This window comes from Octopus bimaculoides, chromosome 30, assembly GCF_046866305.1.
Source record: "Octopus bimaculoides isolate indiv1 chromosome 30, ASM4686630v1, whole genome shotgun sequence".
In the NCBI taxonomy this organism is placed as follows: domain Eukaryota; kingdom Metazoa; phylum Mollusca; class Cephalopoda; order Octopoda; family Octopodidae; genus Octopus; species Octopus bimaculoides.
The window spans coordinates 7,279,833-7,293,979 of record NC_142957.1 but is presented as its reverse complement, the minus strand read 5'-3'; the positions used below and the strand labels follow the sequence as shown (position 1 = coordinate 7,293,979).

General features: G+C 43.5%; 1 protein-coding gene and 1 pseudogene across 1 annotated transcript in view; both read right to left on the bottom strand.

Annotated features, from left to right (window-relative positions):
- Positions 1 to 14,147, bottom strand: part of LOC106877597 (proline dehydrogenase 1, mitochondrial) — a 130,517-nt gene that overhangs the window by 46,247 nt on the left and 70,123 nt on the right. The window contains exons 5-6 of the mRNA XM_089346295.1: positions 14,008 to 14,072; positions 4,822 to 5,009 (exon numbers count right to left, since the gene is read on the bottom strand). Coding sequence (XP_089202421.1) covers positions 4,822 to 5,009; positions 14,008 to 14,072 — 253 coding nt within the window. The remainder of the gene's footprint in view (positions 1 to 4,821; positions 5,010 to 14,007; positions 14,073 to 14,147) is intronic.
- Positions 7,098 to 7,217, bottom strand: LOC149130175 (5S ribosomal RNA; annotated as a pseudogene).

The following is a 14,147-nucleotide window of genomic DNA, read 5'->3' as shown; positions in this document are numbered from 1 at the left end:
AAAGTAAGGAAGAAGCGGAGTTTGAAGTTGCCAAAAACAAAAGGAAAAAACCCATTGGCCCAGACTCCCCTCCCCCTACAAGAAAAAAAGAAAAAACGCAAAACATACAAGAAAAAATACCCTCGTTCACTCCCAAATTGAAACCCGCTCCTAAACCCCCGCAAGAAAGAATTGTTTCGTACACCATCAAAAACGAAGTATTACACGAACTAATAACAAAAAAAAACTATACGATAATGGGACCGATTGAAGGTAAACCGCCGCACATACGGTTGGCGAGGATAAGTGCCGAACACTACGAACAATTCAAACGGAGATATGCTGACGATATTTTTGATGTGAGTCAGCATGTCGTGAAAGAAAAAATTATTTTAAAACCAACGGCTACACCAGTCATAGAAGATACCGGAGGAGGGGACGATGCAAGTCGTGAAACCCCTCCTGCAAAGGTAATGTAAACTTTTTTTTTTTCATGGAAGTTAAGATAGGGTGTATAAATGTTCGTGGCCTGGGGTCCAAATGGAAGCAGACATGCCTCCTAAACGACCTCAGGTCGCGAAAGATAGATATATGTGTTGTGACTGAGTCCAAGCTGAACGGCCCACAGGCGTTCTCACCTCTTCTTAATGATTACGAGAAAGTTATTTCTCCGAGTCAAGGAGGGAGTGGGGGCGTTGTGGTACTGTTCAAAAAAAGCTTGGATGTACAGGTAAGTGCAGTCTTTCTAGACCCAGAAGGTAGGCTGGTCGTTCTGGATGTGACACACGCGAATAAGCAGTCTTTCAGGTTGGTAGCACTATATGCTCCGCAAGAAAATAGACAAACGGTTTTTTTTCGAGATTTGGAAAATTTCCTAGCGACGTCGAAAACTTTAGTTTTAACAGGAGACTTCAACGCTATTCTCAACGCGCAAGTGGATAGTGGTGGCTCAATCAATAGAAGGGAAAGCCCTGGCCTAAAAAGGCTACTAGCAAGCTATAAACTAGTAGACCGCTATAGACTGGATGAACCGTTCGTTCCACAGTGGACGTGGTCTAATAACGACGGTTCACAGAGGTCTTACTTAGATAGGGTAATTATAAAAGACAGTGATAGGGATATAGTTAGTTGTCCACAATTTCACTGTACTTCCTACACGGATCACAAATTTGTGACATGTAGGATGCAGTTAGCTAAGTGTCATAGACAGGGACCCGGGTACTGGAAGATGAACAAGTCTATTTTGACTAGTAAAGTCTTCCGTGCTCGGGTGAAGGAATTAGTGCAGAGGGCATTATGCGGAGCCATCGTTAATAACAGATGGTGGTGCGCCCTCAAAAGAGCCATACGTTTAGAGTCTCTTAGATTTAGTAAAGAGCTAAGTTTAGAGAGAGCAAGAGTAGAAGGGAATCTAACTAAGGAATTAGAGGAGGCCATAGTATCAGGCTCTGCATCCAGAGTGTTGGCGGCGAGGTCGGTATTATTCCGTCACCTCCAAGCCAAACACGAAGGTAGTAGAGTCAGGGCTAAGTTACGCGCGGTAGGCAGAGAAGGTATTAATGTTGCCGGATGGGCCCGTCATGTGGAGAGTCGGAGAGGCAGAAATGCTTCTGTGCAGTCTTTAATTGACGAACAGGGGCGCCGGATCGAAGGACAGGAGGAGATGCAGAAGGCCTTTCATCAGCATTTCGCACGGTTGTTTGGGACGAACGAGACGTTGGACCATGGGGAGCCCTTAAGGGATGTCCTGGCTGACGGACCGCGACTCTCAGCAAGTGAGGTGGAGCGTTGTGAAGGGCCGATCACAGCTGCGGAGGTCAAAGAGGTACTGGCAGAGAGCGCGCGGGACAGGTCGCCGGGACTGGATGGTCTGCCCTACGAGTTTTATAGTGCAATGCCGGACTTGTTCGGACACTTGCTGGCTGGCGTGTACACGAACTGGCAACAGAATGGGAGAATTCCCTGCTCTGTGAGTCGGGGAGTGGTAACGCTGGTCAGAAAAGACCCGAGCAAGGGGGACCATATCAGTAATTTCAGGCCCATAACTCTACTGAATGTAGAGTTAAAGATTTTGGCCAAGGTGCTAGCAAAAAGGTTGACGGCTGTCGCGGATAAGCTTGTCGGGAGGGCGCAAACATGTGCCATTCCTGGCAGGTCGATCCAGGACAATCTTCATCTCTTACGCTACACCTTAGACAGGGTGGGGAAAGTTTCCGGTAAAGGTGGGGCATTGGTCCATTTAGACCAAAGTAAGGCCTTCGATAGGGTTGATCATCGGTACCTGGCGGCAGTCCTTGAGGCGGCTGGGCTAGGCCCGGATTTCCGCGGTTGGATCAAGGCCATTTATGGTGGCATCAAATCCACGGTTCAGGTGAACGGTTACTTGTCGGAGCCGTTTGAGATCAGGCGTTCAGTCCGTCAAGGGTGCCCCCTGTCTCCGCTTCTGTATGTTCTGTCTCTCGAGCCATTGCTGCGGAGGTTGGAGAAGTTGGGAAGCACCACTAATGAAATCGGATGTGGTAAAGGTGTTTCGGCGTATGCGGATGACGTCACCATCACCGTATCCAAGATGACTCAGCTACCTCGCGTAGCAGAGGCAATCAGAAGATACGAGACGGTGGCAGGGGCAAAAGTTAACATGGACAAGTCTGTAGGTTTGCGGCTCGGCACCTGGAGCAGCAAGCCGATAACGTCCAGTGTTGTTGGACACTGGACGGATGGCCCTGTTAAGTTGCTCGGAGTTTGGTTTGGTCCGGACTCCCAGACGGAGAAAAATTGGAGCGAGGTGACGAACAGGGTAGAAGCGCTATCCCGGACTTGGTCTGGAAGGGCGCTGTCCCTGAAAGGAAGGGCGGAGGTGGTGCAGACGTTTATTGCGTCAGTTATCACCTACCGCCTCACCGTCGTCCCCTGCCCTAATTTGTGGCTAAACAAGCTGGTTCGGATTCTCTTCCGCTTTTTGTGGAGGGGAAAGCCGCTTGTGAGGCGCTCCGTGTGCTGTCAGGAACCGTTAAAGGGTGGCCTAGGGATGCCGTGGTTGTTGATGTGCAAATATGCACTGAGACTAAGGCATCTCTGGTCTTACCTGGACGGTGGTCAGGTGTGGAATTTGCTCGCCGAGGAATTCTTTCCACGACCAGCCTCTCTAGAGGGATTTAAACCCGGTTTAATTAAAAGACAGAAATCGACTGAATGGCAAAAGGAATGCCGGCAGGCACTTGAGCTAATCCACAAGGCGGGTAAGGCCGGCAGCGGGAATACCACCTCTGCGTTTTACAAAGGGTTGGTAGAGTTTAAAAGTGACGACGTGCTAGGAGAGACACTGGGGCTCGATGAGAACCAGCTATCCAACCTGTTTCGGAACACTTTCAGGGCGGGGTATTTGGATAATTACCAAAGATCCCTGAATTGGCAGTGTTTCAGGAATGCTTTACCTGTCCACGAGAAATTGTCCAGGCACGGGATTTCAGTGCCACCCGAATGTCCAAGATGCGGGCAGGAGAAGGAAACCATCCTGCACGCTCTTGTTCAGTGCACCCATCTTTCGGAGATGACAATTTACGTCGAACACGTGCTGTCGCACCTAGGAAGAGTACAGCTATCGGCTGAGTCTGTGATTAAGAATGCACCGCCCGCCGGACTACCTAAGGAAGGTGAGGCTTGTTTTCTATGTACAGTCGCAGTTATGAAAGAGTGTGCATGGAGAACTCGAATGCAAGGTATGAAGACAGGAACCTTCATCTCCGGCCCTGGAATGCTATACTATTTCAGGTACCACCTGAAAAGCAAGATAGGGCTGGAGAGAAGACACCTGTCTAGAAGAGTATATGAGGAAAGATGGAAGGAAGTAGGAAGGAAGTTGCGAGTGAGCGGCCCTACTTAAAACTTTCCTGGAAAAAATACAAAGGTGTAGACTGGTGTACCCTGGAATTAGGTGTAAACCATTGAAAATATTCCAAGTTTTGTAGAAAAATTTTTAAATATATATATTTTTAAACGTATATTTTTTTTAAAAAAAAAGCTAAAAAGACTCACTAAATGACAATTCTTAAATGTTTGTAGTGTCTTGTATTGTCCCATCTATGTATGATATTTTATTATCGTAATAAAGAGAATTGGCAAGCTACTTCAGGCTGATGACGAGCAAAGACTCAGAAACATATCCCTGAATGCTGGCTAGGCTGGGTGGGGGAGCTTGTCTCCCCCTCGCAAACTTAAGGACACAGTAATTGTGTCAAGGCCGACGGGAAGCGGTCCAGCTTCCTAGGGCTAAACGGCAGTAGTGTGTTCCCTTATTGGGATTGTCACACTAAGTTGACAATACACTACAACTTTATATATATATATATATTCCAAAGGAATAGGTATAAAAGACAAAAGAACAGCCAGTCTGCTACAGTACATCTGTCAGACGGGACCTTGATGAATGCTATGAAGCAGGAAAGAATACTAGCCCCTATATATATTTAATACTCAATATTTCATATATTCAATAAGACATTCAATACTTCATTTCATTTTACTATTTATATTATATATTCCATATTCTATATCCCACATTAATTTTATAAGAATATAAATAAAACATAAAAAACAGACAGAGTTGGAACTCTTTTAAATAATATATTCCTCTATACACGATCATACAAAACCCTTTTTTATATTTTTTTATTTTTATTCACACACATATATATATATACATATACACACACACAATCATATATACATATATTCATAGTAATGTCTCAGTATGAATATATGTGTGTGTATACATATGTATATATACACACACACAGACATACAGTGACAGAGACACACAGACATACACTGATGATTACATACCCATCTTGACCACTGTCCAAGAAGGTGAACCATTTCTTGGTCTCATCTCGACTCATCGGAATCCCCATTCCTTTGAGGGATCTCCGAAGATCTTTCTCCCTGAAGCTTCGTAGTAGGATGTCTTCGTCAGTACCGGCAATCCTGTCGAACATTGCTCTTGTAGACACAAGAACTTCGGACATTTGGAGCTGGAAACAACAGAACCAAGGTTGAAAATGAGTAAAAACCACAGAAACAGGTGTAGTGGGGGTGAACAAAAAACACAGAATGACCATTAATGTTGCCATTTCCACCACCATCATCATCATCACCACTACCACCATCAGCATTATAATCACCACCACCACCATCATTACCACTTACACAGACAAAGTGTATGTATGTTGTGTGTGTATGTATATATATATATATATATATATATATATATATGTATATGTATACAGGGTGCAGTGAAGCTATCAACCACTTCTAGTTTTTCTCCCTGGAATGTGGCAGAAGTTGTTTTCTGCACATTTACAGTGTTTATTGCTCCTGAACATCTGTTACATACAAAAACTAACTTCCTAGTTAACCTTCCTACACACACACACACACACACACACACACACACACACACATACATACATATATATATATACATATATATATATACATATATATATATACATATATATATATATATATATATATATATACATATATACGATGGGCTTCTTTCAGTTTCCGTCTACCAAATCCACTCACAAGGCTTTGGTCGGCTTGAGGCTATAGTAGAAGACACTTGCCCAAGATGCCACGCAGTGGGACTGAACCCGGAACCATGTGGTTTGTAAGCAAGCTACTTACCACACAGCCACTCCTGCGCCTACGTGCGTAAAAAAACAAAAGTTTAGCATATTAATATTATTGATAATAATAATAATGCTTTGAAACGTGAGCTCAAAAAAACCATGCTTTTTGTTCCAGTGAATTTCCATGACAAGTTTTACTGGTTTTTGAGGGAATGAATGCTGAATCGGCCAAACTTGAGTGAATTTGAAGAAAAAAAATAAACAAAACAAACAAAAACTGACGTAATAAAAAGAGACTGCAAAATGCATTTTGTACAACAATGTCATTTTTTTGTATATACCCCCACCACCACTAACACCCCTACTATCAACACCACCCTGTCACAACAACTATTTGCTACAGCAATGTTGAAGGTATGACTAGTAACATTGATGATGATGTCATATTTTGGCACAAAGCTAGCAATTTTGGGGGGAGGGGGTAAATTAATTACATCGATCTCAGTGCTCAACTGATTGCTTATTTTATCGACCCAGAAAGGATGAAATTACAAACTTGATCTCAGTGGAATCTGAACTCTGAACAAAATGCCACTAAGCGTTTTTTCCCCAGCATGCTAACAATTCTGCCAGATCTGGAATCTCCTGTGCAGTCGTGAAATCTGCATGCAACAAAGAGTTCCATCCCTGTGCCATACCAGTTTTCCTTTTTGTGTCTGTGGATTTGGAGAATTTAAATTTTCTCCTCTACGCCATACAACACGACCACTGCCAGCAAGGAGATGTCCACTTCTGGTGGCTACCTCTGCTATTTTAACAACCCTCCAACCAAGGTATAAGGGAATCATATGCAATTTCTCAATTTTAAGGGCATTTTCTTTGGCCAGTTGTTCGGTTGAAAACCTCACCTCTACTGTGCCAAAGCTTTTACTGTGGGTGACAGCATTTCTGATTCCATACAGGTCTCAGGCATTTTTCGACCTGGGCTTGCATAGCTCTAGCTATTTTCCTTGTTTTTAGAGATATACATCTACTCTTTTACTTGTTTCAGTCATTTGACTGCGGCCATGCTGGAGCACCGCCTTTAGTCGAGCAAATTGACCCCCAGGACTTATTCTTTGGAAGCCTAGTACTTATTCTATCGGTGTCTTTTGCAAAACCGCTAAGTTACGGGGACGTAAACACACCAGCATCAATTGTCAAGCGATGTTGGGCGGGGGACAAACACAGACACACTAACATACACACACACACATACACATACATATATATATATATATATATATATATATATATATATATATACGACGGGCTTCTTTCAGTTTACGTCTACCAAATCCACTCACAAGGCTTTGGTCGGCCCGAGGCTATAGTAGAAGACACTTGCCCAAGGTGCCACACAGTGGGACTGAACCCGGAACCATGTGGTTGGTAAGCAAACTACTTACCACACAGCCACTCCTGCACCTATAAATAAGTGTGTGACGCTTACAGCACCTAGGTTTCCCAAGTGGTCACCCATCTAAGTACTCACTAGGCTTGACGTTGCTTAACTTCGGTGATCGGACGAGAACCGGTGCTCTCAAGCGTGATATGGCTGTACATAATTGTTTATTGTCTAGTTTCTTTGTGCATCTCCTCTGGTGTGGTCGAGGTGGACTGTCCTGCCAGTTCTGGTTCGATGCACTTCCGACAATCCCACCTCCTCTGTTCTCTTCTCCAACACATCTGAGCGAACCCACAATGCGTTTGCTTAGAAAAAGCAACTGTGGTAAGTAGCTTGCTTACCAACCACATGGTTCCGGGTTCAGTCCCACTGCGTGGCACCTTGGGCAAGTTTCTTCTACTATAGCCTCGGGCTGTCCAAAGCCTTGTGAGTGGATTTGGTAGACAGAAACTGAAAGAAGCCTGTCGTATATATGTATATATATATATATATATATATATATATATATATATATATGTGTGTGTGTGTGTGTGTGTGTGTGTGTGTGTATGTTTGTGTGTCTGTGTTTGTCCCCCCCACCATCGCTTGACAACTGATGCTGGTGTGTTTACGTCCCCGTAACCTAGTGGTTCGGCTAAATAGACCGATAGAATAAGTACTAGGCTTCCAAAGAATAAGTCCTGGTAAAACAGTTTAAATCATCATCGTCGTTTAACGTCCGCTTTCCATGCTAGCATGGGTTGGACGATTTGACTGAGGACTGGTGAAACCAGATGGCTACACCAGGCTCCAATCTGATCATTCAAATCTAAATACAGGAATTTATAATATAAAACAAATTTACAATTTATTCAAGTTATAGTTTACGGTAAAAACAAATTGAAAGCAACTCAATACGAACAATGAAAAGCAACCTAAATGCATACAAAAAACCAAAATAATAAAAATGCAAATGAAATGTCCCAAATACAAAGAACCAAAAGAAGTTAAACAAGATAAACATGCTGTATCTTCATGTATATCACATTATATATTCACTAAAATACATATACATATCCATATGTACATATATACATACACACACATGTATATACATATATTCATACATACATACACACACCCTCACATACGTATCTCTTGGTCTAGTTCTCATAATTGTTTCACTAATCCAATAACAACAATACAAAATATTTTGCCCTTAAAACGTTTTTTGTGTATTTACAGAGAATACCAAACCATCTTACACATGATCTAGTTAGAAATTCTCAATAAGTTATGAATACCCAAGTTGTGCAGTCTGTTATGTGGTAACATGAAATTAGTTACCCGATAGTAAGAATTCAAATAAGGGCTTTAATATGTTCGCAGAGTATATAGAACTTAGGAAGAAATACTAATAAGGTATATATATTAAATTCCTGAAGCATGTTACATAATAACAGGCTAATCAGATATGAGAGAATAACAATTAGAAGTAAACAACTCTGAAAAGGGCTTCTGTGAGTTCCCAGAGAATATTACCCTCAGGGGCGCTAGTGTTGGTATATTCGTGAATAAGTCTCTAACCGAAATAAGTGGATTTATTGTTTAGGAAAATACTATTTAGTTATTTAAGGGTTGTACTGGATAAATTGCAAAAAAAAAAACAAAAAAAACTAACAGTTCAAATACTAAGAAATAAGCATACTCAATTTCATTTTTACCAAATAATTTAGGAAAATGAATGGGCTATTTCCCTTGACTATATATAAGGATCCCCTCCAGGGGTGAATGAATTATTTCTCTTGGCTTTTAAAATAAAATATATTGGATATATATCAGGATCCTTTCCAGGGGCGCTATTATTATCGATTTTTTTCAACAATCTGAGTATGCCAAGAGGTTTCCAGACATGAGTTCTACTCATGTGTCAAGTTTCATCACTATCGATAAAACGATGTATCAGGAGTTAGCGAACAACCCCACAACAGACAGAATTTCCCACATATGTAGCAAATAATTTATTCATTATTATAAACGCCTTCATTCGCTTCTCAAACTTGTTGAACAGAATTTCATGAATGTACAAACAGCTTGTTTATATATATATAAAACAGATGTTATTTTTGGGGATTTTGTCCAGAAGAGAACATTGTTTTCCATGACAATAGATACATAGAAACATATGTAGGTAGATAGATTGATAGAGAGATAGATCTATCTATCTATCTATCTATCTATTTATCAATCTATCTGCCCCCATTGACAGCAAAAACAATGTTCTACACTTTTAAACAGAGCCCCCCCCCCACCAAAAAAATTGATTTGTTTGACTAAAACCCTTGAAGGCCATGCCCCAGCATGGCCACAGTCAAATGACTGAAACAAGTAAAAGACTAAAAGGTCATCATGCAGGTCACTGCACAACCTAACAATGCAACTTGTGGTTTCTGTGAAAAATAGTTTAGGCTGTAGTATTAGTGTAGTGCATACCTGAAATAACAATGAACCATGCAATTATTCCCTCTCATTTTCATGTAAAGGCAGTGAGCTGGCAGAATCATTAGCAGGAGTGGCTGTGTGGTAAGTAGCTTGCAGACCAACCACATGGTTCTGGGTTCAGTCCCACTGCGTGGCACCTTGGGCAAGTGTCTTCTACTATAGCCTCGGGCCGGCCAAAGCCTTGTGAGTGGATCTGGTAGACGGAAACTGAAAGAAGCCAGTCGTATATATGTATATATATATATATATAAATATATATATATATATATATATATATATATATATATATATATGTGTGTGTGTGTGTGTGTGTGTGTGTGTGTGTGTATATGTTTGTGTGTCTGTGTTTGTCCCCCGCAACATCGCTTGACAACCGATGGTAGTGTGTTTACGTCCCCGTGACTTAGCAGTTCGTCCTGGGGTTGATTTGCTCAACTAAAAGGCGGTGCTCCAGCATGGCCGCAGTCAAATGACTGAAACAAGTAAAAGAGAGAGAGTATGTTAGGCACAATGCTTTACTGGCATTCCGTCTGCCCTTATGCTCTGAGTTCAAATTCCACTAAGGTTGACTTTACCTTTCATCCGTTCAGGGTCAATAAAATAAGTACCAGTCAAGCACTTGGGTCAATGTAATCAATTAACCCCTCCCCCCAAATTTCAGGCCCCTTGTTCCTAAGAGTAGAAACAATTATCTTTCTTGCATGTGACTGTTAAACATGGAGGCGTATTTGTGATCATCTGGGGATGGGGGATGGGGCTACATCTTGGAAATCCACCAGCCCAATAGTTTCCCTTCGTGGCAGAATTAATAGCCAAGACTATTTAAGCATTTTATCTAATCAAATTCATCCTATGGTTGCGGGACTGTTTCTGGAGGGAAACGCAATCTTTCAGGATGATAACTAACCTCTCCCACAAAATTTCAACCCCGAAAGGATGAGGAGCAAAGTCAACCTTGGCAGTATTTGAACTCAGAACATAAAAAAGACAGACGAAATGCCAATGTTGTAATCATGAGTGCAATGTCTTAATCATTCGGCCATGCACTTCCACGTGTGTGTGTGTGTGTGTGCGTGTACGTTGGCATATATATGCGTAGCTAGTTAAACAGATAAGATAGATGACCAGACAAGACGGAACATTATCTCGCAGCAACTACAAAACAAATCACATGCAAGTGAGATTAGGAACATCATCATCATCATCATCGTTTAACGTCCGCCTTCCATGCTAGCATGGGTTAGACGATTTGGTGCTTGCTTCTAGATGTGGAAAAATATTTGGGTGTGATTCGTTAATCGATATGTAGGCAAAGACACCTTCTTTTGCAAATCTTCTTCTCAGTTTCATATTCTCTTTCAAATCCAACAATATTTCAGCCAACTCAGATTCATCATCATCATCATCATCGTCGTTTAACATCCGCTTTCCATGCTGGTATGGGTTGGACGATTTGACTGAGGACTGGCGAACCAGAAGGCCGCACCAGGCTCCAATCTGATCTGCAGCCTGGTGCAGCCTTCTTGGTTTGCCAGTCCTCAATTAAATCGTCCAAATTGGAGCCTGGTGCAGCCTTCTGGTTCGCCAGTCCTCAATTAAATCGTCCAAATTGGAGCCTGGTGCAGCCTTCTGGTTCGCCAGTCCTCAGTCAAATCGTCCAAATTGGAGCCTGGTGCAGCCTTCTGGTTCGCCAGTCCTCAGTCAAATCGTCCAAATTGGAGCCTGGTGCAGCCTTCTGGTTCGCCAGTCCTCAGTCAAATCGTCCAAATTGGAGCCTGGTGCAGCCTTCTGGTTCGCCAGTCCTCAATTAAATCGTCCAAATTGGAGCCTGGTGCAGCCTTCTGGTTCGCCAGTCCTCAATTAAATCGTCCAAATTGGAGCCTGGTGCAGCCTTCTGGTTCGCCAGTCCTCAATTAAATCGTCCAAATTGGAGCCTGGTGCAGCCTTCTTGGTTCGCCAGTCCTCAATTAAATGGTCCAAATTGGAGCCTGGTGCAGCCTTCTGGTTCGCCAGTCCTCAATTAAATGGTCCAAATTGGAGCCTGGTGCAGCCTTCTTGGTTCGCCAGTCCTCAATTAAATCGTCCAAATTGGAGCCTGGTGCAGCCTTCTGGTTCGCCAGTCCTCAATTAAATCGTCCAAATTGGAGCCTGGTGCAGCCTTCTTGGTTTGCCAGTCCTCAATTAAATCGTCCAAATTGGAGCCTGGTGCAGCCTTCTGGTTTGCCAGTCCTCAATTAAATCGTCCAAATTGGAGCTTGGTGCAGCCTTCTGGTTCGCCAGTCCTCAATTAAATCGTCCAAATTGGAGCCTGGTGCAGCCTTCTGGTTTGCCAGTCCTCAATTAAATCGTCCAAATTGGAGCCTGGTGCAGCCTTCTTGGTTTGCCAGTCCTCAATTAAATCGTCCAAATTGGAGCCTGGTGCAGCCTTCTTGTTCGCCAGTCCTCAATTAAATCGTCCAAATTGGAACCTGGTGCAGCCTTCTTGGTTTGCCAGTCCTCAATTAAATCGTCCAAATTGGAGCCTGGTGCAGCCTTCTGGTTCGCCAGTCCTCAATTAAATCGTCCAAATTGGAGCCTGGTGCAGCCTTCTGGTTCGCCAGTCCTCAATTAAATCGTCCAAATTGGAGCCTGGTGCAGCCTTCTGGTTCGCCAGTCCTCAGTCAAATCGTCCAAATTGGAGCCTGGTGCAGCCTTCTGGTTCGCCAGTCCTCAATTAAATCGTCCAAATTGGAGCCTGGTGCAGCCTTCTTGGTTCGCCAGTGCTCAATTAAATCGTCCAAATTGGAGCCTGGTGCAGCCTTCTGGTTCACCAGTCCTCAATTAAATCGTCCAAATTGGAGCCTGGTGCAGCCTTCTGGTTCGCCAGTCCTCAAATAAATCGTTCAAATTGGAGCCTGGTGCAGCCGACTGGTTCGCCAGTCCTCAATTAAATCGTCCAAATTGGAGCCTGGTGCAGCCTTCTGGTTCACCAGTCCTCAATTAAATCGTCCAAATTGGAGCCTGGTGCAGCCTTCTGGTTCGCCAGTCCTCAATTAAATCGTCCAAATTGGAGCCTGGTGCAGCCGACTGGTTCGCCAGTCCTCAATTAAATCGTCCAAATTGGAGCCTGGTGCAGCCTTCTTGGTTTGCCAGTCCTCAATTAAATCGTCCAAATTGGAGCCTGGTGCAGCCTTCTGGTTTGCCAGTCCTCAATTAAATCGTCCAAATTGGAGCCTGGTGCAGCCTTCTGGTTCGCCAGTCCTCAATTAAATCGTCCAAATTGGAGCCTGGTGCAGCCTTCTTGGTTTGCCAGTCCTCAATTAAATCGTCCAAATTGGAGCCTGGTGCAGCCTTCTGGTTCGCCAGTCCTCAATTAAATCGTCCAAATTGGAGCCTGGTGCAGCCTTCTGGTTTGCCAGTCCTCAATTAAATCGTCCAAATTGGAGCCTGGTGCAGCCTTCTGGTTCGCCAGTCCTCAATTAAATCGTCCAAATTGGAGCCTGGTGCAGCCTTCTGGTTCGCCAGTCCTCAATTAAATCGTCCAAATTGGAGCCTGGTGCAGCCTTCTGGTTCGCCAGTCCTCAATTAAATCGTCCAAATTGGAGCCTGGTGCAGCCTTCTGGTTCGCCAGTCCTCAGTCAAATCGTCCAAATTGGAGCCTGGTGCAGCCTTCTGGTTCGCCAGTCCTCAATTAAATCGTCCAAATTGGAGCCTGGTGCAGCCTTCTGGTTCGCCAGTCCTCAATTAAATCGTCCAAATTGGAGCCTGGTGCAGCCTTCTGGTTCGCCAGTCCTCAATTAAATCGTCCAAATTGGAGCCTGGTGCAGCCTTCTGGTTCGCCAGTCCTCAATTAAATCGTCCAAATTGGAGCCTGGTGCAGCCTTCTGGTTCGCCAGTCCTCAATTAAATCGTCCAAATTGGAGCCTGGTGCAGCCTTCTGGTTCGCCAGTCCTCAATTAAATCGTCCAAATTGGAGCCTGGTGCAGCCTTCTGGTTCGCCAGTCCTCAATTAAATCGTCCAAATTGGAGCCTGGTGCAGCCTTCTGGTTCGCCAGTCCTCAGTCAAATCGTCCAATCCATGCTAGCATGGAAAGCAGATGTTAAATGATGATGATGATGATGATGATCCCAATCTCTCTTGCATGTGATTTGTTTTGAATGTTGCTGTGAGATAATGTTCCGTCTTGTCTGGTCATCTATCTTATCTGTTTAACTAGCTACGCATATATGCCAACGTACACGCACACACACACACACGCACGTGGAAGAGCATGGCCTAATGATTAAGACATTGCACTCATGATTACAACATTGGCATTTCGTCTGTCTTATATACCAGCTCCTGTCAAACTGTCCAGCTTATGCCAGCATAGAAAATGGACATTAAACAATGATGCTGATGATAATGTTACACATACATACGTGTGTGTATGTGTGTATGTGTGTGTGTGTGTGTGTGTGTGTGTGTAAAAAAATTAGGGGACTCACCAAAAGTTGTGGCCTGCCAAGGGCTGTTAACTTGATAGCAGCAAAACCTGAGCCATCCGTGGCACCTGAATGCCAGGGAGAGAGAAACGGAAACAGGTAAGAGTACAAAGTAAGGATCAATATACAGAGGGAGTAAGAGG